Source organism: Leucoraja erinacea, chromosome 17 (assembly GCF_028641065.1).
Source record: "Leucoraja erinacea ecotype New England chromosome 17, Leri_hhj_1, whole genome shotgun sequence".
NCBI lineage: Eukaryota > Metazoa > Chordata > Chondrichthyes > Rajiformes > Rajidae > Leucoraja > Leucoraja erinaceus.
The window spans coordinates 37,540,937-37,568,003 of record NC_073393.1 but is presented as its reverse complement, the minus strand read 5'-3'; the positions used below and the strand labels follow the sequence as shown (position 1 = coordinate 37,568,003).

Below are 27,067 nucleotides of genomic sequence, written 5' to 3'. Positions count from 1 at the left end.
TTGGCTGATGTCTCTAACTGTTTTATTCTTGTTTCTTGTTTCTCAGTCTCATAATGGCTTCTTTGACTTTCATTTGCACAGCTTTGGACCTCATGTTGATAAACAACAATAAACATGTCCAAAGGTGATGGAAAGACTGGAGGAAAGATTAGGTGCTGAGAGCTCTCTTATACCTGCATTAAGGAGGCATTTAAACACACCTGAGCAATTCCAAATACCTGTGAAGCCATATGTCTCAAACATTATGGTGCCCTGAAATGGGGGGGACTATGTATAAATACTGCTGTAAATTCTACATGGTGAAACCAAAATGTATAAAAATTGCCTTTATTGAAATCTGACAATGTGCACTTTAACCACATGTGATTTTTTCTATAACAAATCTCAAATTGTGGAGTTCAGAGACAAACAAATAAATGATGAGTCTTTGCCCCAAACATTATGGAGAGTACTGTATGTCTTTGTTCCCCTGCTAGTCATAATTACAACCCATGGCAATTCTATATTGCAATCCACTGTCCCTACATCACAGATCAAGAAGGATATGTTCTCAACCCTCTATTATACTCCTTCTACACTCATGACTGTGCAGCCGAATACTAATCCAACTCAATCTACAAGTTTGCAGATGGGACCACCGTAGTGGGCCAGATATCAAATAATTACGAGACTGAGTACAGAAAGGAGATTGAGAACATTGAAACTTGGGGCCCAGACAACAACCTCTCCCTCGATGTCAGCAAAGCAAAGGAATAGTGATTTACTTCTGGAAGCGAAGCGGTACACACCGTCTGTGTTGATAGTTACTAGAGATGAATATCACCAGTAATTTGTCCTGGGCCAGCTACGTTGAATCTAAGGCCAAGAAAGCACACCAATGCCTCTACTTCCTGAGAAGGTTCACCGAGTTCCGCATGTCTCCAACAACTCTCACCAAGTTCTATACGTGCGCTGTAGAAAGCATTTTATTGGGATGCATCACAGCTTGATTTGGAAACCACTCCATCCAAGACTCCAAAAAATTGCAGTTGTGGATGTAGTCCACACCATCACACAAACCAGCCTCCCATTGACTCCATCTACACTTCAATGGTATATCTTTGGGCTAAATGTTGTACCCTTTATCCATGCAGAGTGGATGGCATGATTGTATTTACGTTCAGTATTTTCCTTGATCGGATAGTATGCAAACAAAAGCTGTCAGTACACATGACAATAATAAACTAAACTAAACCCACTGATACAATAAAGCAATATTGATGGGAGCACAGGAACTCAAAATTGGCAAAGTACTGTACAGAAGAATTATTGTCAATGTTGATTCAATCACTCAAGTTTAAACTAGTCCCCATCATATTCTAGTTTCCTCCATTATATCCTTCCAATATCACAAATACATTTAACCAATATTTAGACACTGCCCCTTCTCTGAAGGTTATTGAGTTAAGATTTGTTTTAGAATTCTTATACTGACATTAGGATCAAGTGTCTCTTCATCTCCACCAAAGCAGATTTCGTCATTTTCTTCTTTGGGAGCTTCCTTTTCAGCCAATTCTTTCATTTTGATTTCCTTCTCAGCAGCTTTCTTCTCTGCTTTCATTCGCCTTTTCTGCTCACTAGAGAGATTAGACCAGGAAAACACAAGATATGGTCACAAGTGTTCCTACGTCAACATTGCATTTTAAAACTCAGAATAAATTGGATTTATACAATCTATACAAGTAGCTGCAATGCTCCCTATACATTACAGTTAATAAACATAATAGAAATGTTTGAAAATATTTATCCAGACAGAAGTTATTGCAGTGTTTTGCAAATATAAAATGATTCAATTAAATGTTATTTTTAGTTGTCATTTAAATTAAAAAACATTAAATTAAAGGCATTTGTAATTTTCAAACAAAATAACTAAACTGCTGGAACTCAGTGGAAAAAAGCAAAACTTGTAAATTGAATATATAATAAATATTAAATATCACCTCTGAAAAAATATTAAAAAGTTGCAATCTACAGTGAAGCAGATGGAAACTTAAACTAGATAACGACTAACTCGTAATGGTAGATTACTCCAATTTTAGAATGTAAATCATGCCTGGAATAATTAGAAATGAAAAATCAAAGTTAGACGATCAAATCTTCAAATCGTGGCTATGTAATTTCATGTCAATGCAAAGGAAAATACATTATATTACTTTTATCCCAAACCATTTTGCTCCATGTGCTCCATAATATGCACTATGGGCAAAAATTGAAGAGGTAAGCATTCAGTCTATTAACCACTGTTACATTTGTGTGTCAATAAATGAAATACTGCAAAAAAAGGTAACATCAATAAGTTTATTATTGAAAATAAATTGGATAATATTGCAGGTGATTTACTCAAACATAGAACAACGATAAACAGCAGTTTAAATAGGTATTTGTAAGTTGTGTTGTTTATCCAACTATTGCTATCTCACCTAATCACTCTCCACGTTCACACAAGTTTTACATTATCCCACTCTCGCACCACTCCCATACATTAATTGAAATTTACAGAGGTCATTTAACCTACAAACCCGTACATCTTTCGGGTGTGGGAGGAAACCAGAGTATCCAAAGAAAAACCACGTATGTGGTCAGAGGGAACATGCAAACACCGCAGACATCACTCATGGTCAGGATCAAACCCGACTCGCTGGCACTGTGAGGCAGCAGCTCTGCCAACTGCGCCACAATTCCATTGTGTCAAAACAATGTCTAATTCCACTTCATGCCCATAAGGTTTCTATTCCCATTCAGGGCAATTTAAATGCTCATTTATGATGAAGAAAGGTTGGCTACTTGAACAAATTGAGATCGTCAAATCATGAAACAAAGTACTACCAACCTTTTTTCATCATGTAGTCTCTTCTGGAAAAGAGCAGTAAAGGAAGCAAATTGGTGTATTGGCACCTTCCCCCATTGACCCCTGACCTTGCAGATTTCGGCCATCTGCAACCCAAGAAGCCTAAGCATGGTGCTGGCCATCATAATGAACTGTCACAGTCTTGTCTCATTTACAAAGCACTTAATACCTAATAAAAGAAAGATAGATAGTATCAGACTATTAACGCTCAAACCAGTGATTGCTCAAAATATAATTACCTGTAAAGTGAGCTTTTGAACTCTGATTCCAGCATTGTTTTATGTTACTGTTCGAAAAATGTGAAGGAAAAGTGGAAGTAATGAACAGGTCGGGCAGCATTTGCGCAAAGAAAAAAGAGTTAATGTTTCAGATTTAACAAAATTGGCTCTACAGGATAGCTTCTCCCTCAAGCTAACATATTTTATGCTCCTTACACTAATATCAAATAGCACCGTGGAGTGTGTTGGGTAGCCAGTCCATTCTGCATGCCTAGATGGTGCAATGTGAAGCCTGAACCACCAGGCCCAAAGCTGCTTGCAATCCCTGTCAGGCCCACCTGCAGCAACTGTTCACCACTAATGTCGTAATTTATCAAATCACCAGAAAACATTAAGATACATGGAAGGCAAATATGAAGTGAATATGAAAAAAGAATGATGTAATGGTTGGTAATAGAAGGGCAAGAAGATTTGCGTTGACAGCTGAATAAAGTACTGTTTATTTTATTGGTATCATTCCTGAACATAAAATCCAGAGAGAAAAGGGCTGTTGAGTTGTTGAGTCAACCCCTTTTTAGCAGCTTGCTGTGAACAGGCTGGCTTTCTCGTCATTTTGAATTTGCAGAAGATCCATCACAAACTTTATTTTTGAGGCAGCTTCTTTCAACATATTCTTTCAATATCAAAAAAAACTTAAAAATTCAGTCACATCAAAATATATTCAAACTGAAACTAAAAAAATTAAAATGTCAGAGCCTACGATTATAAAACATTGTAATGACGCAGCTGAAATATGGTGTGCAGTTCTGGTTGCCACACTGTAGGAAGAATGTGATTACATTAGAAAGGACGTAAAGGAAATTCACAGTATGATGCATCTAACAGGGTATGAATTGCTTGGTTATGAGTGATTGGATGGGCTTGGTTTATTTTCTTTGGAGCCGAGGAGGCTTCAGGGGAATCTGATGGAGGTATACAAAATTATGAAGACATCAATGTGTATAGACGAGAGTCACAAGTAATTGCAGGTGCTGAATTCTGTAGCAAAACACAAAGTGCTGAAGGAACTCAGTAATTAAGCCAGCATCTGGACAGGGAATGGAAAGACACCTTTTCAGGCTGAGGCCCTTCTTCAGACTGATTGGATTACATTAGAGAAAGCTGGAAAAGAAAGGACTAAGCCTGCCATGTGATAGGTGGATAAAGATGAGGGGGGGGGAAGAGGTGCATTGGCATACGCGTGGAATAAATGAAAAGGAGGCAAAGGATGTCAGATTAGAAGAGAAAGAGTGAAAAGTAAAAATGGAAAGATGAATATTGATGGAAGGAGGCAAGAGGAGATATAACAAGGAAATGTGGAACTCGAGGATGGGAGATTAGTGTACAAAGAAGGGAAAGAAGATGGTGGGATAAAAGTGGGTGTTCTGCAAGGGGGGGGAGAGAGAGAGAGATGAACTGGAAAAAGATGGGCAGTATTACTTAAAATTAGAGAATACAATGTTCATACTGTTGGGTTGTAAGCTTCCCCAGTGGAATACGAGATGCTATTCCTCCAGTTTGCAAGTGGCCTCACATGGGAAATAGAGGAGATTTGATATGGGAATGGCGTGGGGAGGTAAAATGTTTAGCAACCAAGAAATCCAGCAGATCTTGCTAGACAGTGCTAGTGTTCAGCAAAACGGTTGCCTGGTCTACACTTGGTCTCGCCGATGCAAAGGAAGTCACATTGGCAGCACCGAGTGCAATATGCAAAGTGCACGTGAACCTCTGTCTCACCTGGAAAAGCCACTGGGATCTCTGGATGGAAGCAAGAGACGTGTGGAGATACATCTCCTGCAGAAGCCGGGGAATAATGTACGGTAGGAGCAGACAGATTGGGTGAAAAAGGTTGAGTGAACCAATGAGTTGCAGAGGGAATCTCAATGGAGAGGGGAAAGGTGTAGGGACGGTAAGTTGTGTTTAGTGGTGATAGCGCATTAAAGGTAGTTGAAATGTTAGAGATAAAATGTCAGATGCAGAGGCTGGTGGGATAAAAAGGATAGGACCAGGGGAACTCTATAATTATTCTGTCTGGGGGAGGAATGCGAGAGCAAAGCTACAGGACAGAGGAGAGGGCTCACGTGCACCTCTTCAAACCTCGTCTTTTTCCCCATGATGGAGGTATCTGAGACTTGTCATAGATTAAAGTGGGTCATCAGAGGTTTGGAGATGGCCCTTTTCTTGATCTGTTTCCATCAGAGGTCAGAATATCGACTGACAGAGAGTACAAATCAACCAACTCCCAGTTGTCTGGATACACCTCCTTCCTCTTTGTTTCTTGCAAAGATGTTATCCCCCTACTGTTAATTTCTCTGCCTCCATCGCATTGTGCTCGGTCCATCAAGGCATACTGAATTCTCAGATGCTAATCATTTTATCTCCCCTTTCCATACTGACGATTTTGTCCTGGACCTTCACCATTGTATGGCCAAACACAAACTGGAGGAACATCACCTCAGAGTCAGAGTCATACAGCACGGAAACAGGCCCTTCGGCCCAACCTGCCCATGCCAACCAAGATGCCCCATCTACACTAGACCCGCCTGCCGGCATTTTGCCTGTATCCCTCCAAACCTTTTCTATCCATGTACCTATTCAAGTGTCTATTAAATGCCGTTATAGTACCTGACTCAACTACCTCCTTTGGCAGCTCATGCCATGTACCACCCTCTGTGTGAAAGTTGTCCCTCAGGTTCCTATTACATTTTACCCCTCTCGCCATAAATCTATGTCCCCTGGTTCTGATTCCCCTACTCTAGGTAAAAGACTGTGCATTTACCTATCTATCCCGCTCTTGATCTTACACACTCCTATAACATCACCCCTCATCTTCCTGCACTCCAAGGAATAAAGTCCAAGCCTACCCAATCACTCCCTACAGCTCAGGCCCGCAAGTCCTGGCAACACCCTCGTAAATCTTCTCTGCATTCTTTCATAGAAACATAGAAATTAGGTGCAGGAGTAGGCCATTCGGCCCTTCGAGCCTGCACCGCCATTCAATATGATCATGGCTGATCATCCAACTCAGTATCCCGTACCTGCCTTCTCTCCATACCCCCTGATCCCCTTAGCCACAAGGACCACATCTAACTCCCTCTTAAATATAGCCAATGAACTGGCCTCAACTACCCTCTGTGGCAGAGAGTTCCAGAGATTCACCACTCTCTGTGTGAAAAAAGTTCTTCTCATCTCGGTTTTAAAGGATTTCCCCTTTATCCTTAAGCTGTGACCCCTTGTCCTGGACTTTCCCAACATCGGGAACAATCTTCCTGCATCTAGCCTGTCCAACCCCTTAAGAATTTTGTAAGTTTCTATAAGATCCCCTCTCAATCTTCTAAATTCTAGAGAGTATAAACCAAGTCTATCCAGTCTTTCTTCATAAGACAGTCCTGACATCCCAGGAATCAGTCTGGTGAACCGTCTCTGCACTCCCTCTATGGCAATAATGTCCTTTCCTCAGATTTGGAGACCAAAACTGTACGCAATACTCCAGGTGTGGTCTCACCAAGACCCTGTACAACTGCAGTAGAACCTCTCTGCTCCTATACTCAAATCCTTTTGCAATGAAAGCTAACATACCATTCGCTTTCTTTACTACCTGCTGCACCTGCATGCCTACCTTCAATGACTGGTGTACCATGACACCCACTTAACGACTTCCTTCCTGTAGCAGGATAAACAAAACTTACTATAATACTGCAAATTTTGCCTCACCAACATCTTCTACAAACAGTAACATAACATCCCTACTGCTATACTCAACATAGACACAAAAAGCTGGAGTAACTCAGCAGGTCAGAGAGCCTCTCTGGAAAAAAGGAATAGGTGACATTTTGGTTTGAGAACCTTCTTCAGACTCAACATCCTGACTAATGAATTTCAATATAGCAAAAAGCCTTCTTGACAACCCTATCTATCTGTGACACCACTATCAAGGAACTACAGAGTCTTCCATAATGTTTGGGACAAAGACACATCATTTATTTATTTGCCTCTGTACTCCACAATTTGACATTTGTAATAGAAAAGAAATCACATGTAGTTAAAATGCAGATTGTCAGATGCTATTAAAGGGTATTTTTATACATTTTGGTTTCACCATGTAGAAATTACAGCTATGTTTATACATAGTCCCCCCATTTCAGGGCACCATAATGTTTGGGACACATGACTTCACAGTTGTTTCGAATGGCTCAGATGTGTTTAATTGCCTCCTTAATACAAGTATAAGAGAACTCTCAGCACCTAGTCTTTCCTCCAGTCTTTCCATCGCCTTTGGAAACTTGTATTGCTATTAAACAACATGAGGATCAAAGTTGTGCCAATGAAAGTCAAAGAATCAATTATGAGACTGAGAAACAAGAATAAAGAGACATCAGCTAAACCTTAGGCTTACCAAAATCAACCGTTTGGGACATCATTAAGAAGAAAGAGCACTGGTGAGTTTACTAATCACAAAGGGACTGGCAGGCCAAGGAAGACCTCCACAGCTGATTGTCAGAATTTTCTCTATTAATCCCCAAACACCTGTCCGACAGATCAGAAACATTCAGGTCGGGTGTGGATTTGTCAGTGACCACTGTCCACAGAAAACTTCATGAACCACAATACAGAGGCTACACTGCAAGATACAAACCACTGGTTAGCCCAAAAAAAAAGGATGGCCAGGTTACAGTTTGCCAAGAAGTACTTAAAAAAGCAACCACAGTCCTGGAAAAAGGTCTTGTGACAGATGACACTATACGAGTTTACCCAAGAGCTCTCCCGAGTTAAAAAATCAAACTCGTGGTAAGTACTTAGAATGTATGTAGCGGGTACGTCGGCGCTCGGGACATTTCTTTGCAACTCGTAACGCTAATGGCAGGTACTAGGGAAACGCGGTAAGCTCATGAAGCTTTTTCAACAGTGTGTAAAATGTCCACGAGAGCCCCGAGTACCTACTAACGGCTATTATCGTAATTCTCCGAGTTCGAATCAGGGGAAACTCGGGAGAACTCTTGAATTACCTCGTACAGTGGTTATATATCAGAGTGATGGCAAGTGCAAAGTAGGGAGGAGAGAAGGAACTGCCCAAGAAACATCGTGGTGGGGGTGTTTTGGCCTGAGCATGTATGGTTGCTGAAGATACTGGTTCACTTATCTTCATTGATGATACAACTGCATATGGTAGTAGTATAATGAACCCATCTCCTTCCTACAGAGCGTAACCAGAACTGTGCACAATACTCCAAGTACAGTCTAACTACGTTTTGCAAAGTTGTGACAAAACCTCCAAACTTTTATAATCTGTGCCCTGACCCAATGAGGAAAACATGTCAAATGCATTCTTCACCTCCCTATCCATGTTACCACATGGAAAACAGGGACTGGTACCATGAATGGATTTTAATATGTGTGGCATCATTTTCTTACCATGAATATCTTAAAATATTAAACTCTTAATATGACATAACTGAAGTCCTGAAACAAAGCAAGACCTAGAGGGGAATTACATGAATATTCACTTTTATTTCCAGTGTCAGTTGAGGCTAGAATGTTGGACACATCACCAAAATGTGGCCTATTTCTTTAAACACTGGTTGTAATTAAGGACAGTATATCATCCAGTGAGGAACTCACAATCCGACTCCCTTTCTACCATCTGTAGGAGAGAGCTATAGTGTGTTGGAAAACAGCCCTCTTGCCTACATCACTGCAGTCCCAAAAAGCACAAGCTAAACAGCATCCAAGATAAAAACAATGGCAATTAATGATTTTTTAAAGCGCTGCAATGGTAGTAAATCTGAAATGAAAATAAAACACAATCCTGATACCACCACCGGGGCAGCAGGCGTATAGAAACTATAACAAATGCGAAATCGAAACAAAACTCCGAATTCGAAACAAAACTCCCGATTCCGGGAATCAAAAACGAAATAGAAAATAGCGATACACTCAGCAGCAAAGATACTAGAGGAGCAGCATCTTTGCTCAGCAGGGCCAGGTGGTAACTATTCTAACCTGATCGTTGAAGTCTGTTTCTCCTTCTATGACTATTTCCTGACCTACTGGGTTTATCCATCATGTTTCTGTTCTTCTTCGTGGCTAGAACTAAATACTGGAACTCCCTAGTTAACAACACTTTCATCACAACGGTCCAAGAAGGCATCAAGGGCAACTGGCGCTAGTAAAGGGGGTTATTAAAAAGAACGCAAGGCTTTCAGCTGTCAAGTGAAGCCGGCAGGCTCGCAGGGTAATGTGGGATGTGTAGTTCCAGAGGTGTCGACCTCATATTTCACTTGTTATAGACACAAAATGCTGGAGTAACTCAGCGGGACAGGCAGTATCTCTGGTCGAGACCCTTCTTCAGATATTTCGCCTGGACATCTTACAACAGCGGTATGAATATAGATTTATCTAACTTCAAGTAACAGTTACTTTCTCCTTCTCTCTCTTTCTCTTTCTATCTCTCCCTCACCCTAGTTTCACTATCCTTCTGATTAATATTCCTGATTGTATGCTTCGTGGTCAGCTTCCCCTCGGCTAACAACGAAGCACTCTACACGGTACTTTATATTTGTCCCCTGTGTGTGATGTCCAGATTTCATACTTTACCCTTCCAGACCCGTGTGTCTCCCTCTAGTCTCCCTAACTCAGTCTGAAGAAGGGTCTCGACCTGAAACTAAGGCCACCCATTCCTTCTCTCCACACATGCTGCCTGTCCCGCTGAATTTCCCCCATCATTTCGTGTCTATCTTCGGTGTAATTCCCTCCCCACACATCTCGCCTTCTTCCCCGGGCCGGGTCGGGCCGAGGAACTACAGTCCCCGACACTCTCTCCTCTCCTCTGCCGCCTGACGCAACGGCTCGATGTAAAACGTGCCCACCACATGAGGAGGCATTGAGGGGTCGAATTTAAACCGCTGGAGAATACCGTGCCGCTCGATGATTGCTGCGTTATTCATTTCAACCGACCAGCCATAACAAAAAGCGAAGGAACTTACTTTTTGCTGAGTTTTGAGTCCCCGTCCGCCGCCGCCGCCGCTGTTGCATCCGCCATGTTGGTAAGAACCGCCGACAGTGCGAGTCAAAGGATCTTTGGTGCGAGTCACCTCTCGCTCCTCCTCCTCCTCCTCTTTCTCTTTCTCTTTCTCTTTCTCTTTCCCTGCCCGGACACCGCCGTGAGAGGGCGGAGACTACTGTGTTTAATGTAGGAAGGAACTGCAGATGTTCGTTTACACCGAAGACCCAAACAAAATGCAAGAGTCAAAATGCAGCATCTCTGGAGAGGAGGAATGGGTGACCTTTCGGGTCGAGAACCTTCTGCAGATTTTGTTGATGTTCACTGTAAAACCTATCTGGCTTTCCTTGTCATTGCTTTATGTTGAGCTGGTGATTTTGGAACTGCACTGATTAGCAATGTTACAACATTTTGAGATTTTAAAAATCAAGTCTTTGATTTATCCCATCAGATAAAGCATAAAAAGAAGTTTAATTTGACACCTAATTCACTTTCATATCTTCAGTATTAAAAACGTTATGGCCATTTTCATACTCGAAATTGGCATCTTGTTCCCTATAGGGGGGTTGCACGTAAGGTCACTGGGTCATAGGGCTCGACGCACGGAGCCGCTAAATCCAACTGGAAGACATCCGTCACTTCCGGTATATGTTATTAATGCTAGAAACGCGTACTTTCCTACCTGTTAAAAACCCGCCAAAATGTTGAATTTTTGCGCTGAAAAAAATTGTGGGAGTCGGGGTAAGTGTGAGAGACATGTACCCAACTTTAGAATTCCAAAAGTGAAGCGAAATGAAGGTAGAGAGAAGCGAGAGCTGAAGGGAGAGCAGCAGCTAAAGTGCTTGGTAAACATGAAAATATTGGGAATTATCGCGTTTGCTCACTGCATTTCATCAAGTAAGGCATTATTTGTGTTTTTCTTGATTCCTTTGGTATCTAAAAATTCTCAGAAGTGATAAATCTGGCTGTAAATTTTTCTTCAGATGCGTTTTCATTTTGTATGTAAAAACCCACGAGAACCATGGGCGATTTAAAAAAATTACAGCCAGATTTATCACTTCTGAAACTTGTTAGATGCCAAAGTAATCAAGACAAAACACAAATAATGCCTTAGTTGATGAAATGCAGTGAGCAAACGGCCAATGTTCGCCCAGCACTCTGGCTGTTATCCCTTGAGCTCTCGCTTCTATCTACCGTCATTTCTCCTCACTTTTGGAATTGTGAAGTAGGATAAATGTCTCACACGCTTATCCCAATTTCCATAATTATTTACAGCGCAAAAATTGACAATTTTGGTGAGTTTTAAACGGCCCGCTACGCTGGAAACAATGGTAAGTGCCTACCTGCAGCACATCTCGTGTAATCCATTTGGAGTAACGTAGCAACAGTACGGGTCATAGGTCGTGACCCGACTGCCGTGAAACCTCCCTATTGCTTTTTCATTGACTTAACACAAAAGCTGCGATCGAGAACATTTAAAAGCCCATAACTTTCTTAAAATTTAAGAGAACTGAAAGAAATTTTCAGTTATTGTAGATTGAAGCATTCTGAAACAAATATGAAACCATCTTACTTAGATGACTTGAAATTAAAGCATATAGTTAGCTAGTTACCTAATTGTAGCTAATTACAAAATTCAATTACTAGATATAAACATCTATCCATTTCTTAAGAATAGATTAACATTTTTAAATAGCCTAAGGGTCCAAATAACATTCACACAAGAATTCAGAATATAACATAATTTTAAATCTCATTGTCATGGGTTTATAGGCCAAATGGAAGGAATTTAATGTTTAATACCTGTAAATTAATGGCCATTTAAATCAGCTTGCGAGTGGGATTTTCTGGAACTGGACCATTTGGAACGTTGAGGTTGCGGTGATTTAGTCCCCAAATACACTGCCGGTTCGTTCGGGGACTAAATCACCGTTTCGCAACTTAAAATGTGAATTAAATACACCTTAAGAAACACTTTTATACATAAAAATAAACTACTTTCTTTTACCTGTCCCTTACATAAAATCCGGCCCCGTTGTCGGCATTGACGGCTTCAGAAGCTGATTTTAAAATCACTCCAGCGATTAACTTGTCGGGCAAATTTTTTTTTAAAACACACAAAACGGCCGTCGGAACGATTCTGCAGCAACATCTTGCACTCCAACAAAATATAATTCAGGACCAGGTCGGGGAAAAAACTGCATTTTAACCCCCCCCCCCCCCCTCAAACACGCCAAAATCGCGCACACGGCCAGGGCAGAATTGCAGCGCCGCTGAAGGTAAGTATTGTAACATACCTACACTGGTGCTGGCAAGTGGGGTATTTTCGAACACTCCTGATCAGTGCCCTGTAAATAGAATAAATTTCAGCCAGTCATAGAGTGAGACTGTGTGGAAAGTAGCCCTTCGGCCCAACTTACCCAACATATCTCAGCTACATGAGTCCCACCTGCCTGCGCTTGGTCCATATCCCTCCAAATCTGTCCTATCCATGTACCTGTCCATTCAGCTATCTCTCCTTGTATCCCATGCAATCCAAGGAGAGATAACTTATTTGATAACTTCTGTGCTAAATTGTGCTGATGAAACGTTAACTCTGTTTCTCCCTCCAAAGATGTTGTCTGATTATCTCCAACATTTTCTATTTTTATTTCAAATTTCCAGCAAATATAGTTCTTCTATTTTGCTTTTAAATTGTATCCCGGTCATTAAAACTTGGTCTGAAAGTTAAAAGAGTAAAGAATGAATGAATGATACTTTATTGTCACACGTGCAATAGGTACATTGAACTGCTTTGTTTTGCATACAAACGTGTCAGCAGGCTCCCCTCCCCCTCGCTGTGTCCCCCTTAGTTCCATTCCTTCTCGGCGGCACCCTCCGCTGGGCCCCTCTTCATTCAATTCGTTCCCGGCAGTCTACCTCATTCTCGACATCTGCCTCCTTCATGGATTCTCCTCGCTCTCTGCGGCGTGGATCCCCGTCAATGCCAGCGGCTCAGCGTCGAGTTGGTGTCCGTGGTTGGCGGGCTGGGCCTACCGGTGGGTCATCCATCATCTGTCCGTGGCGTGCGATCCTTAGCGAGCGGGTCCTCCATCGTCAGTCCGTGCCTCCTCGCTGGGACACTCTGGAAACAAACTGAAATGGCTATGTCTCCCGAACTCTATCTCCGTTACATTGATGACTGCAGTGGTGCTACCTCCTGCATCCATGCAGAACTCATGGACTTCATCAACTTAATCACCAATTTTCATCCTGCACTCAAATTTACTTGGACCATCTCCGACACCTCCCTCCCCTTTTTGATCTCACCGTCTCCTTCTCAGGAAATAGATTATTGGCTGACATCTATTACAAACCCACTGACTCCCACAACTATCTCGACTACACTTCTTCCCACCCTGCTTCCTGCAAAGACTCTATCCCCTACTCCCAATTCCTCCATCTACGACACATCTGTGCCCAAGATGAGGAGTTCCATACCAGGACATCCAAGATGTCCTCATTCTTTAGGAAACTGGGGTTCCCCTCTCTTCTGATGTGGCCCTCGCCCGTGTCTCCTTAGTACCCCGCAGCTCCGCCCTTGCTCCCCCTCCTCCTAGTCCTTACCTTCCACTCCATCAGCCATGGCAGAGGAACATAATCCTCTGAAATTTCAGCCACTTCCAACGAGGTGCCACCACTAAACACATTTTCCTATCTCCACCCTTTCCCATCTTCCGCAGAGACCGTTCCCTCTGCAACTCCCTGGCTAACTCACCCCAAACCATCATCTCCTCAGGTACCTTCCTCTGCAACTGCAGAAGATGCAACACCTGTCCTCCTCCCCCCATCCCTCAACTCTGTCCAGGGACCCCTTCAGGTTAGGCAGGGGGTCACTTGCACCACCTGCAACTTCATCTACTGTATCCGCTGTTCAAGATGTGGACTTGTATATCTGCAAGACCAAATGCAGACCGGGCGATCATTTCGCTGAACACTTTCACTCAGCCCGCCTGAGCCTATCTGATCTCCCGGTTGCCAAACGCTTTAATTCTCCTTCCCATTCCCACACATACCTTTCTGTCCTAGGTCTCCTCCATTGTGAGAGTGAGGCTAAAAGCAAATTGGAGGAACAGCATCTCATATTTTGCTTGGGAAGCTTACAGCCCATGGTATGAATATTGATTTCTCTCACTTCAGGTAGCCCCTGCATTCCCTCGCTCACTATCCCTCCCCCACCCAAGTCACACTAACTTCTCATTTTCACACTACAGTTTCCTTTATCATCGTTACTTTTTGCATATCTTTTATTCATTGTTCTTTATCTCTCCACAGCATCATCTATTTCTGTAGTTTCCCTTATCTCTAACCAGTCTGAAGAAAGGTCTTGACTCGAAACGTCACCCATTCCTTCTCTCCAGAGATGCTGCCTGTCCCGCTGAGTTACTCCAGCTATCTATCTCCGGCTACTGAAAAGTCCAACTGGGGCAATCACTGAAGAAAATTCCATTTTATTTTAGGAATAAATAGCAATATGCACACCACTTTTATTTAATAAATTAATTTATACAATTGGATTTGAATTTCTATTTCTTATAAGTTAATTTTTTGTGTTTTTGGCAAGAGGTTGACTGATAGCAGCAGAGGAAGGGTAAAAAAATATGGACAGTGAGCTTAATTGAGATGTAAAGTTGCGATTACTGGCATATCTCAGGAATGTCAAATACAAGTCTACAGAGGCGTTCCAGCTACAGCCTTAGTTTTTCCTACAATTCCCTCTTCTAGGACTTTGCATCCCCTACCTGGTTTCCTCCTCCTTCTCCTAGCCTAGAAACTTGCTATTGCCGACCAGGCTTCCAATTGCTGTTCATTTACCAGAGGAAGCTTTATTGTGTCAAGAAGCAAATTCCTTCGTTTTTTTTTAATGTTAAAAATAAAATGTATTCATATCATAAAAAAATATCATGGGCTCCTTGAAAGGTACAAACTTCACATGTTTGAGAGGCTTTTAACCATGACTTAACCCCTCAATATTTAGAGACAGCAAGCAGACTGCAGTCTATCCCCACAAAGATGTTGCATTTGGTGCACCATGCTTCAGTGCATCCTTTATTCAGCACGTGCTCCTCCAGTCTGGAATGTACCAGTCGGCAGCATTCCTTTGCAGATCTCTATGTAATGGAAGACCCACCTTTCGGGCAGACTAAAGTGTTTTTCACTGAGTGGATAATCTTACAGCTGCACTTAGTGTGTGTCTTGATATGCATCCCTGGGAACAGCCCATTGATCAGCATTACACAGTTGCTTGGGATGAACCTCAACAAGGATCCCTATATCATTTTCCAGGCCTGCTTTGCAAATCCATAGTCCACAAAGAGGCATCGACCCATTCTCATCACATCCATCTTGAGGACATTTTATAGGAAGGATCTGACAGGGCCCAGCAAAGCATTCAAATTGCTTTGATGTAATATATTGTGTGCACCTTCAGCAATGTACCTCTTATTTGGTTATGCACAGATTTAATAATTATTAGTCTTGTTTATTGTCACATATACCGAGGTACAATGAAAAGCTTTTGTGTTTAACTCTTTACATGATCAAATCATTCTGAATCAGCAGGGTCTACCAAAACTGACAAGTGAGATGCCAAATGAGTCTCGCAACTGGTTCACATCTTTGGCCCACCTTCGTGACGTTACTAGAGTGAATACAAACTCTGGACACTTCTAAATTCCAGCCCCACATCTTAAATGCCAATGTCAAGTTTTAATCGGATAGTAACAACCGGTGCTGCATTGTCCAGTTTAGCCAGCACAGGACAGGGAAGTACAGGTGGCTGCAAAGATATCATATGAAGAAAATATTTACAATTCTGAAACAATGGGACCATTTCTTGTAAATGTATTTCCAGTAAAGCTAGTGGGAGGAGCAAGATGTAGAAAGAATGGTTGGAATGTAGTCAATTGGCAGTATAAGTGGTATACAACTACTGTACATCCTGTACGTTTAAACAATTTGGATGATGTAGTAGCAAGCCATATATGAGTTTGCCAATTATATAAATTTAACATAAAGAATATTTTGAACAACATAAATATAACTAAATTACTAAGATTTTAATAGATTAAGCAAACAGACGAAACTGTAGCAAATCAAAATTGAACAAAGCCTAATCTGAATTCATCCACTTGAAACCTAAAATGGATAGAACAGAATCCTTTCGAGGTGATGATCAAACTGAAATACTAAAAGACTCTACAAACATAGATCATTACAGTATGTTGGGTGAGTGAAGACAATAATCAAAAGGATGAATAGAATGTTGATCCATGAGATTAGATAAAATATGAGATTAAACGTTTTATTACAATGATTTAAATTGCCAATCAAACACACTTTAGGTACTGGGTGAAATTCTGGGCACTGCATCTTAGGACATATAGGATTCATAGGAAGTGCAATAGAGATTTACCAGAATTTTATACTTGGATTTCAAAGATTAAACACAAGGGAAGATTACAAAACTAGGTTTGTTTATCCAGAGGGTTTTGCAGAGGGTTAAGTGGTAATGTGTTCAAAGTTCTCAAGTTGTTAAGAGCAACTGATGGAGTGGATAGAAACTATTTATGTCAATTGGAGTGTTTAGGACTGGGGACATAATCTAAAATAGGAGCCGGGTCTATCAGAAGTGGTTGGAAAATAGATGTCTTGCAAAGAATGATAGCAGTATGGAACTCTTCTGGAAATGACAATTAATGGTAGGTTAATTACTAATTTTGAATTATTGTAAAATGTGTTGAACAAGATTTAATTCTTACTTTTGAAAGCAAATTGACTGAATCTTTAAAGAATGGAAATTGCAGAGCATTGGATGAAGAGCTTGGTAATGGGATTGACTAAATTACAATTGCAGTGAGCTGCTAGAGGCTGGATGAACAGATACCACACTTCCATATGTACTGACACTTCGTAAATATTCTTTAGTTATAGTAGGGATCAATTACTATTTCTACGAGGTTAGACAACTAACATTTCTTGCAAACTTAATTATTGGTGTTATGAAAGTGAGCAAAAAGCCTGGGAAAGAGGGAGACTAATAGCACAGGAGTGGGTCAAAATATAAAAAAATAACATGGTAGAGAGCATTTCCAAAACTTAAAACATGTCACGTGCACCAATGAACCAATGAGAGAGCATGGCCGTCCGAAGGGGGGGTGCGTTGGGTGCGACCGCACCCCTATTCCCCCCCTCCCCCCCCACCTAAGAAAAAATCACCCCAAAAAAAACCAAATCAGATTTTTTTTCGGAAAAAAAAAATCAGCATTTCCACTTTTGAAACGGCCAGTTCTCCGTTCTCCCACCGTCGGGTGGGAGTGGCTGAATCTGAACCTAACGGCTGTAACCCCGACACCAGACACCACTGCGGCGGAGCCCGCTCCCCTCGCTTCCCCCCACCGCCGGGGTCCAAGCCATCATCCCCCAACACCACCCCCGCTGGGCCCACGCCACCCCCGCTGGGCCCACGCCACCCCCGCTGGGCCCATGGCCCATGCCACCCCCGCTGGGCCCATGCCACCCCCGCTGGGCCCATGCCACCCCCGCTGGGCCCACGCCACCCCCGCTGGCTGGGCCCACGCCACCCCCGCTGGGCCCATGCCACCCCCGCTGGGCCCACGCCACCCCCGCTGGGCCCACGCCACCCCCGCTGGGTCCACGCCACCCTCGCTGACCCCATGCCATCCCCGCAGGCTCCACCCCGCTGGGCCCACGCCACCCTCGCTGACCCCCGCTGGGCCCACGCCACCCTCGCTGGATCCATGCCACCCTCGCTGACCCCCGCTGGGCCCACGCCACTCCCGCTGGGCCCACGCCAACCCCCGCTGGATCCATGCCACCCTCGCTGGGGGCCCACGCCCCCCCCCTGGGTCCACGCCCCCCCCCCCGCCAGAAAGAGGGGGGATGCGAGAGGGAGGAGGGGGAGAGAGAGAGGGGAAGGGAGGGGAGAGAGAGAGATGGGGGAGGGGAGAGGGAAAGGGGGATTATCTTTAGTGAGATTGCAAAATTAAGTTATGTTTCAGCTATTATATTTCCTCCTCCATATGAATAATATTAAACAATATCAAATAATATCAAGCAATTGGAACTGGTTTCTTTTCCTTGATAACAATACTGAAAAATATGAATTCCATAGTTTGTGAATAAATACACATTTTATTGGGATCATTATATACAGATGTAACATTTCCATTTCGAGATCGGGTGGAGGGGGGGAGGGGGGGATGGGGGAAAATATGCATCAAGCCGATAGCCTAATCGATAAAGAGCTGAGAAAAGGAATCAGAGCTGCCAAGGGAAGGTACTCTGAGAAGTTGAGGAGCAAGTTCTCAGCTAGTGATTCTTCTTCAGTTTGGAAGGGCATGCAAGAAATCAACAGCTATGAGAGGAAAGCCCCCCGCTCTTTGAACAATCGTCAGCTGACGAACGACCTGAATGAGTTTTACTGCAGGTTTGAAAATCAGAAACGTAACCCTGGTACCCCTTCCCCAACAAACACAGCCAGACCACAGACTGCAAAGAATGGACCCTGCACCCTCTCCTTCCCATTCACCACTTCACATCTACTTAAGACAAGACTCCAGTATGAAGAGTGGACCCTTTCCCACCCCAATCACCACTTCACACCCAATTACTCATTTTAACCAGTCCCTGCAAAGATGTACTGTCCCTGCCTGCTTCAAAGTCTCCACTATTGTCCCTGTACCCAAAAAGGTAAGGATCACCAGCTTTCTGACAGACAGGAAGCAGCATGTGAGGCAGGAAAGCATATCTCGGACCCGCAAACGTTCAGCATAGGAGCACCGCAAGATGTGTACTCTCCCCAAGAGGCTTGCCACTGAACCTCTCCCTATAGCTCTGGCCCTCTAGTCCTGGCAACATCCTCGTAAATCTTCACTGTATCCTTTCCAGTTTGATGACATCTTTCCTATAACATGGTGCCCAGAACTGAACACAATATTCTAAATGCGGTCTCACCAACGTCTTATACAACTGCAACATGACCTCCCAACTTCTATACTCAATACTCTGACTGATGAAGGCCAAAGTGCCAAAATACTTTTTTACCACCTGATCTACCTGCGACACGACCTTCAAGGAACCATGCAACCATCAACCATTCCTCTGCCCACCTGGCTAATTGATCCAGATCCTGCTGCAATCTTTCACAACCATCTTCACTATCTGCAAAACCACTCACTTCTGTATCATGAGCAAACTTGCTAATCTTGCCCAGTTCTGTGACGTTTCACAGAGTGCTGGAGTAACTCAGCGGGTCAGGCTGAGTATAGAAGTTGGGAGGTTATGTTGCAGTTGCATAAGAGGTTGGTGAGGACGCATTCAGAGTATTGTATTCAACCTGGACTATTTCCGACACTTCCCTACCATTCCTTGATCTCACTATCTCCATCGCAGGTGATAGACTTCTGACCGACATCCACTATAAACCCACTTACTCCCATGGCTATCTGGACTACACTTCTTCCCACCCTGCTTCCTGTAAGGACTCCATCCCCTACTCCTAATTCCTCCGTCTACGCCGCATCTGCTCCCAGGATGAGGTGTTCCACACCAGGGCATCCGAAATGTCCTCATTCTCAAGGGAACGGGGGTTCCCCTCCTCCACCATAAATGAGGCTCGCACCAGGGTCTCTTCCATACCCCGCAACACTGCTCTCTCTCCCCATCCCCGCACTCGCAACAAGGGCAGAGTCCCCCTAGTCCTCACCTTTCATCCCATCAGCCGTCACATACAACATCACATACATCCTCCGTCAGTTTCGTCACCTCCAACGTGACCCCACCACTCGCCACATCTTCCCATCTCCCCCCATGTCTGCCTTCCGCAAAGACCGCTCCCTCTGCAACTCCCTTGTCAATTCTTCCCTTCCCTCCCGTACCACCCCCTCCCCGAGCACTTTCCGTTGCAACCGCAAGAAATGCAACACCTGTCCCTTTACCTCCCCCTCGACTCCATTCAAGGACCCAAGCAGTCGTTCCAGGTGCGACAGAGGTTCACCTGTATCTCCTCCAACCTCATCTACTGCATCCACTGCTCTAGTCTATACCTTTTCTCCAGAGATGCTGCCTGACCCACTGAGTTACTCCAGCACTCTGTGACATGTCACCTATCCATGTTCTCCGCAGATGCTGCCTGACCCACTGAGTTACTCCAGCCAGCACTTTGTGACTATTTTCCCTTCACCCATCTGCCCAAGCCCTCTTTCCCCTCTGCTTTCCTATGTTCCTTTCCACCCATAAACCTCTCTCTGCCTTTACATTTCACTTCTCTTTCAAATCTGCTCTACTTATCTACATGCATTTTTCTTCTTCACTTTTTAGTCATAGAATGGTGCAGTGTGGAAACAGGCCCTTCAGCTCAACTCGCCCACACCGACCAACATGCCCCATCTAAACTAGTCCCACTCACACGCGTTTGGCCCATATCCATCTAAATATATCTTATCCATGTACGTGCCCAAATGTCTCTTAATCATAGAAACATAGAAAATAGGTGCAGGAGTAGGCCATTCGGCCCTTCGAGCCTGCACCACCATTCAATATGATCATGGCTGATCATCCAACTCAGTATCCTGTACCTGCTTTCTCTCCATACCCCCTTAGCCACACAAGGGCCACATCTAACTCCCTCTTAAATATAGCCAATGAACTGGCCTCAACTACATTATGTGGCAGAGAATTCCAGAGATTTGCCACTCTCTGTGTAAAAAATGTTTTTCTCATCTCAGTCCTAAAAGATTTCCCCTTAAACATTAGGATAGTCCCAGCCTTAACTACCTCCTCTGGCAGCTCGTTACATACACCCAGCACACTTTGTGTGAAAAAGCTACCTTTCAGATTCCTGTTAATTTCTGAAATATTGGTCATAAATTTGGTACAAAAATGCTCCAAAATAAGGCTCAGAATGCATCAGAGAGCATCTAAAACCCCTGAACTTCGAGGGCCCTTAAGCGGGCCCTGGACCCTGGCATCGAGGGACTTCACGCTTCGCACTCGTGATGTGTGCAGCACGCACATTATTTCATATTAAGTTTTTTGTAATCCTGTCATGCCACCCCCCTTTTTGAAAAGCTTCGTACGGGCCTGGAGACAGGCAACATTTTTAAAATAATGGGTGGACAGAGGAGCTTAGAGAGTTTAAAAAATAGAACAGAAAGAAACGTTCATCTCACAGAAGGTCATGAGAAGATTGGATAATGCGTTGATGTAAATTATCTCCAAGTGATACATTTTTATTAGATACAGAGAATGAAGATTATCAAATTTGTTGAGTATTATAAAACTGATTGATTGATTGATTGATTGATCGATTGATCGATTGATTGAGGAACACAGAGTTGGATTTGTGATTTGGTGAGTACTAAGTTTCTCTTTTCAGTTAAATTACTTAGGTAAAATTTAAGGTGAGGCTATCCCCAACTGAAAGCTACAGGAAGTAAATAAGGACCAATATATGGCTTGAGGTGCAGTGCATTTCAGGAAAGAGTGCTTTATATTTGTGGGCTATTGGGACCATTTCAATGGCTGGAGTCACCTGAAGGGATGGGTTGCACCTTAACCGTTGTGGAAATAACATCCTCGCACAACAGTTTACTTGTGCAGTTGGGGAAAATTAAACCACATTGGAAAGAGAATGGACAATTTCTAAGCAGAAGTGAAAAATAAGGTGCATAGGCATTATATTGGATATAATTCCAAGAAAGTGAAGCATGGATAGGCCACCAGGACCTTCAAACATGACACCCCTCATCATGGTCATGGCTGATTTATGCTGGTCTAACCTCCTCATCTGTGCCAGTTCCCCATAACCCTCAATTCATCCATCTCTCAAATAGTTATCTTTCTCCGCCTAAAATATATTTCAAGACCTGGCCTTTACCCTTACGGCAGATAATTCAACAGTTTCAGTGCTATCAGAACAGTAATTTCAATGCACCAGAGTTTTGAATGACTCAGCAACGTCCCTTTGTTCATGACTCTCACATCCCAACGTCCAAGCTGTCAAGCCCCTAAAGGGCCTGTCCCACCAGCATGCGATAGCATGCATCTAGCATGACCAAACGTGGTTGCTTGAGGTGTACGGCCTCGCGGGGCCGGTCCCACTTCGATCGGCGGAGTTGTGTGGTGGGGCTGGTCCCGACATCGCGCGGGGCTCCAAAAATCTTGCACTGTCCGAAGATGCCACGCGACAACGGCCTGTCGGCCCCGGCAGCTGCATTGAGGCCGTATGCAGCGTCTCGACATCGTACGCAGCGCCTTGACGCCATATGCAGCATCTTGACGGCATACACCTAGCGCATGGCGTTGTGCAATGACGTCACCGCCCGGCATGCCTTTGCGTGATGACATCACCGCCCTGCGCCGTGCGACGTCCAAATTCAGTCGGCCCGCCACCTGCCCAGCTGATTGGTGAGTGACGTAAATTACGTCATGCGCGAACTTTGCGCTTACTTAGCGCGAACTCAGCTTCCATTTGGTCGCGCTAGACGCATGCAATCGCATGCTGGTGGGACAGCCCTTTAGGATCATGTTTGTTTAAATAAAATCACACCTCACTCTCTGGAATTAGCCTGGTGAATTTCTTGTGTACTGCCTGCAATTCTACTATATCCTTATTTTAGATAGGGGAACAAAACTGTACATACTATTTCAGATGCAACCTCACCAACATTCTGCGCAATTGCAACAAAACTTCACTATACTTAATCTCCAACTCCTTTGCAATAAAGGCCAACATTCCGTTTGACATTAACTACAGTTTAGAATCCCTGCTACAACTTTGTGATTCATACACCAGCAAACGAAGAACCACTCCCCCCATCCCCAAATATCACTAATTTGCTGTCTCTCTCCATTGTAATTCCTCTTAACCATATGGACAACCACCACTCCGCCACATTAAACTCCATTTGCTAGGTTTTCTCCCTTACTCATTACTTTTTTGGACCACCTTACTCTTGTGGTGTGTTTTTATCAAGTTTCGTTCAGTTTCATGTTATATTTTAAAAGATATTCACATTTTTAAATTAAAAAAAACCCTATTTGAGAAAAAATTCTTCCCTCTGCACTGGCACTTACAGCTAATTCGTCATAATGGGACTGTAGCCCTGTTCTCTACAATGTTGCAATCCCAGGACACCGAATCCTGGCAGCACAAGCAAGTGCAATTGCATTTTTTTTAAAGTTTAAAATGAGGGAGGGTGAATAAGGGGAAATGAGCAGCCCCTGCGCAGTTGGGGGCTATGGTTGAGTGGTTGAATATTGCGTTGGGGGAACAGGTTGTGTCGGGGAGACAGGTGAATGGTGGAATGTTGCGTTGGGGAACGGGTTGCATTGGGGAACCAGGCCTTTCGTGGAGGCTACAGGTGAGTGGTCGAATATTGCGTTGGGGGAACGGGTTGCATTGGGGGACCAGGCCTCCTGTGTTGGGGAACGGGTGAGTGGTGGAATATTGCGTTGGGGCACGGGTTGCAATGGGGGACCAGGTCTCCTGTATGACAGGGACCCAATGGGTCCCACTTAGTCTAGTATGTGTATATATATATATCTATATAACTAAAAGTCTCATGTTGACCACTTCCTGTCTGCGCTGTGTATTGATTTTAGAAAAAACGCTACCGTATATTGCTATGATTTTCTGGCCATCCTACTCACAGTCTGCCTCCGCTGAGGCACCCCCAAGGATTTTTCCGATCGATGAAAAAAAAAGTTATGAGTGCTTAAAAAATCTTGAGATCAGCTGATTGGTCCTTTCGCCTGTCAATCACCATGGTGAAGGTAACGCCCCTTCCTGGGGGGCAGGACTATAAAACCCCGGATGCCTGGACGTGAGTCAGTCTCTCTGGAAGATGGCGAGGGGGATGCCACGACTGTGATTCTAAGCTGTGGATCAACTGAATTGTGAATCTGCAATGTACTTGCAATAAATAATTTGTTAGCCCTTAATGAAAATGAAATGATTTGTTTGGCCTGCCCTGTGCTTGAAACTGCAATGGAAATGGAAATGAAATGAAAATGCAATGAGCTGGTTGGCCTGCCCTGTGCTTGAAACTGCAATGGAAATGCAAATGAAATGAAAATGCAATGAGCTGTTTGGGCTGCCCTGTGCTTGAAACTGAAATGGAAATGGAAATGAAATGAAAATGCAATGAGCTGTTTGGGCTGCCCTGTGCTTGAAACTGCAATGGAATTGAAATGGAATGAATGAAAATGCAATGAGCTGTTTGGGCTGCCCTGTGCTTGAAACTGCAATGGAAATGGAAATGGAAATGAAATGAAAATGCAATGAGCTGTTTGGCCTGCCCTGTGCTTGAAACTGCAATGGAAATGGAAATGGAAATGAAAATGCAATGAGTTGTTTGGCCTGCCCTGGATGAAACTGCAATGGAAATGGAAATGAAATGAAATTAAAATGAAATGAATTGTTTGGCCTGCCCTGTGCTTGAAATTGAAATGGAAATGGAAATGAAAATGAAATGAGTCGTTTGGCCTGCCTTGTGCTTGAAATTGAAATGGAAATGGAAATTAATTGTTTGGCCTGCCCTGTGCTTGAAATGAAATTGAAATGGTTTGCCTGCCCTGTGCTTGAAAATTGAAATGGAAATGGAGGTGTTTGGCCTGGCTGAAACCACTAATTTTGGCCCACAAGGCCCCTATTAGCCGAGAAACCTTTTGCCCAAAATGCCCGTATTAGCCCAGGAGGAGCATTTTGGCCCAAAATGCCCCTGCCAGGCCAGGAAAAGTCCAGAAAAAGTGCCTTTCACCGAGATTTTGCAGATTTATATTTTTTAAGCCCTTTTGGCCCATAAGTCCTGTACTAGCCCAGGAGGAGTCCTTTCAGCCCATCAGTAAGTAATCCCCCTGCAAGTATTAAACCTCACCCCAGTATTTTTCTCCCTCCTATCATTGGCTCCCTGTGAGATCAAGGCCAGGATAGACTTTCCTCCTTCATGGCTGTGATCTGCAGAAAAAGATGAAAAATGTCTAAAATTGATTCTCCACCCTCTCCCCATTCTCTCACACAGAGTCTCTCACCTGAATTGGGCAGAATTTCTCGCAGTTTCTGAGCTGCCAGCCCACCAACCCTGAGTGACTAAGCTACCAGCCCACCAGGCCTGAGTGACTGATCTGCCAGCCCACCAGGCCTGAGTGATTGCCAGCCCAGCATATATATGTATATATTCTGGTTTGCGTGGTTATTCTATTTGCGCAAAAACGGTACACGATAGCACTTTGATTTTTTGCCACCGTATTCATCATTCACCTGTGCTGCAAGTGCAACATGTTTCGTTCTGATCAATGATATATATTAAAAGTTATTAAGGTTTAAAAATCTTTAAAACCACGCATGCGCAGATTGGTCTCCTCTCCTGTCAGTCACCGCCACGGCCTGGACAGCAACGCTCCATCCTGCATCATCGCCACACTGATTGACTCCGTCCACTGTCAGTCATCCGGGGCCTGGGTGCTGAGGCTGACTCTGAGGCCGACAGCTGCAACCTCAAGATCCTGGGGAGGTGAGGAGGGAGTGTGGAGGGGATTGTGGGAGAGGAGGGGGTAGGGAGGGAGAGGGAGGAAAGTGGGGGAGGTGAGGAGGGAGAATGGGGAAGGAGGGGAATAGAGGGAGAGGAGGGCGGGAGTCGGGGAGGTGGGGAATAGAGGGAGAGGACAGCAGTGGGGGAGGTAAGGAGGGATAGTGGGGGGGGGTAGGGGGAGATGAGGAAAGGGGGAGGTGGGGCATAGAGGAATAGGAGGGGAGGGGAGTTATGGAGGGGGTGTGGCTGAGGGTAGGTGAAAGGAGAGGGAGGGAGAGGTGAGGGAGGGATTGGGGGAGGGGAGGAGGAGAGGGGAAAGAAGAGGGAGGGTGAAGAGGAGGGGGAGGGAGTGCTAGGGGATGAGGGGAAATGAACCGCGCCTGCGCAGTTGCGAGCTATGGGTCAGTGGTGGAATTGTGTTGGGGGAACAGACCCAATGGGTCTGCACTTAGTCTAGTACATTATAATGTTCTTTAGAAAACATATTCTGAAATGAAATGGGCAAAATTAGTGGACTTTAAATACCTGAACATCAAACAGGATGATTTTAGAATAAGGGGAAATTAGGGAAATTATGATTTCAATATGATGTCAAGAGAATCTTTTTGACCATGCAGAATTATAGTCATTCAGCATGGAAACAGGCTATTCCGCCCAACTTGTCTATGTAGACCAAAATGCCCTGGTGACCAAATTGGTCCCACACACACACCATATCTCTCTAAATCTGTTATTTCCATGCATCTGTCCAAATGTTTCTTAAATATAATTATTATGTGTGCCTCAACTATTTCTTCTGACAGCTTGTTGAAGAAACCCATCACCTTCTGTGTGGAAAAGTTGCCCCTCAGGTTCCTATTAAATCTCTTCCCTTTCACCTTAAAGCTATTTCCTCTAGTTCTTGATTCCCCTACCCTGGGAAAAAGACTGTATATTCACCCTCCCCTTCATGACTTTATATGATTAGTAAGTTTGTGGATGACACTATAATAGGCGGTATCATAGACAGTGAAGATGGATTTCAAGAATTACAGTGGGATCTTGATCAGCTGGGCAAGTGGGCAGAGAAATGTCTAATGGGGTTTAATTTAGATGCATTTTCATGTTGCATTTTGGAAAGTCAAACCAGGGCAGGACCTTCAGAGTGAATGGTATGTTAGGGCCTTGAAGGATGTTGCTGAGCAGATGGATCTAGGAATAATGTGTAGGAAGGAACTGCAGATGCTGGTTTACACTGAAGATAGATACAGATTGCTGGAGTAATTCCAGACTGCAGTAGGGTCTCGACCCGAAACGGCACCTATTCCTTTTCTCCAGAGATGCTTCCTGA

At 43.8% G+C, this 27,067-nt stretch overlaps 1 protein-coding gene and 1 long non-coding RNA gene across 3 annotated transcripts in view; one reads left to right on the top strand and one right to left on the bottom strand.

Annotated features, from left to right (window-relative positions):
- kars1 (lysyl-tRNA synthetase 1) overlaps nucleotides 1-10,287 on the bottom strand; it is a 42,032-nt gene extending 31,745 nt beyond the window's left edge. Inside the window, exons 1-3 of one of the 2 annotated variants that reach the window (XM_055648972.1) lie at nucleotides 10,128-10,251; nucleotides 2,870-3,056; nucleotides 1,475-1,616 (exon numbers count right to left, since the gene is read on the bottom strand). In XM_055648972.1, coding sequence (XP_055504947.1) covers nucleotides 1,475-1,616; nucleotides 2,870-3,012 — 285 coding nt within the window. In that variant the 5' untranslated portion in view covers nucleotides 3,013-3,056; nucleotides 10,128-10,251. Of the gene's footprint in view, nucleotides 1-1,474; nucleotides 1,617-2,869; nucleotides 3,057-10,127 lie in introns of both variants that reach the window. The other variant, XM_055648974.1, reaches the window with a different exon arrangement.
- LOC129705420 (uncharacterized) lies at nucleotides 10,049-14,698 on the top strand. Its single transcript, XR_008724908.1, has 2 exons — nucleotides 10,049-10,187; nucleotides 14,459-14,698. It is a non-coding gene; the product is annotated as an uncharacterized LOC129705420 (long non-coding RNA).
- The last annotated feature ends 12,369 nt before the right edge of the window (nucleotides 14,699-27,067 follow it).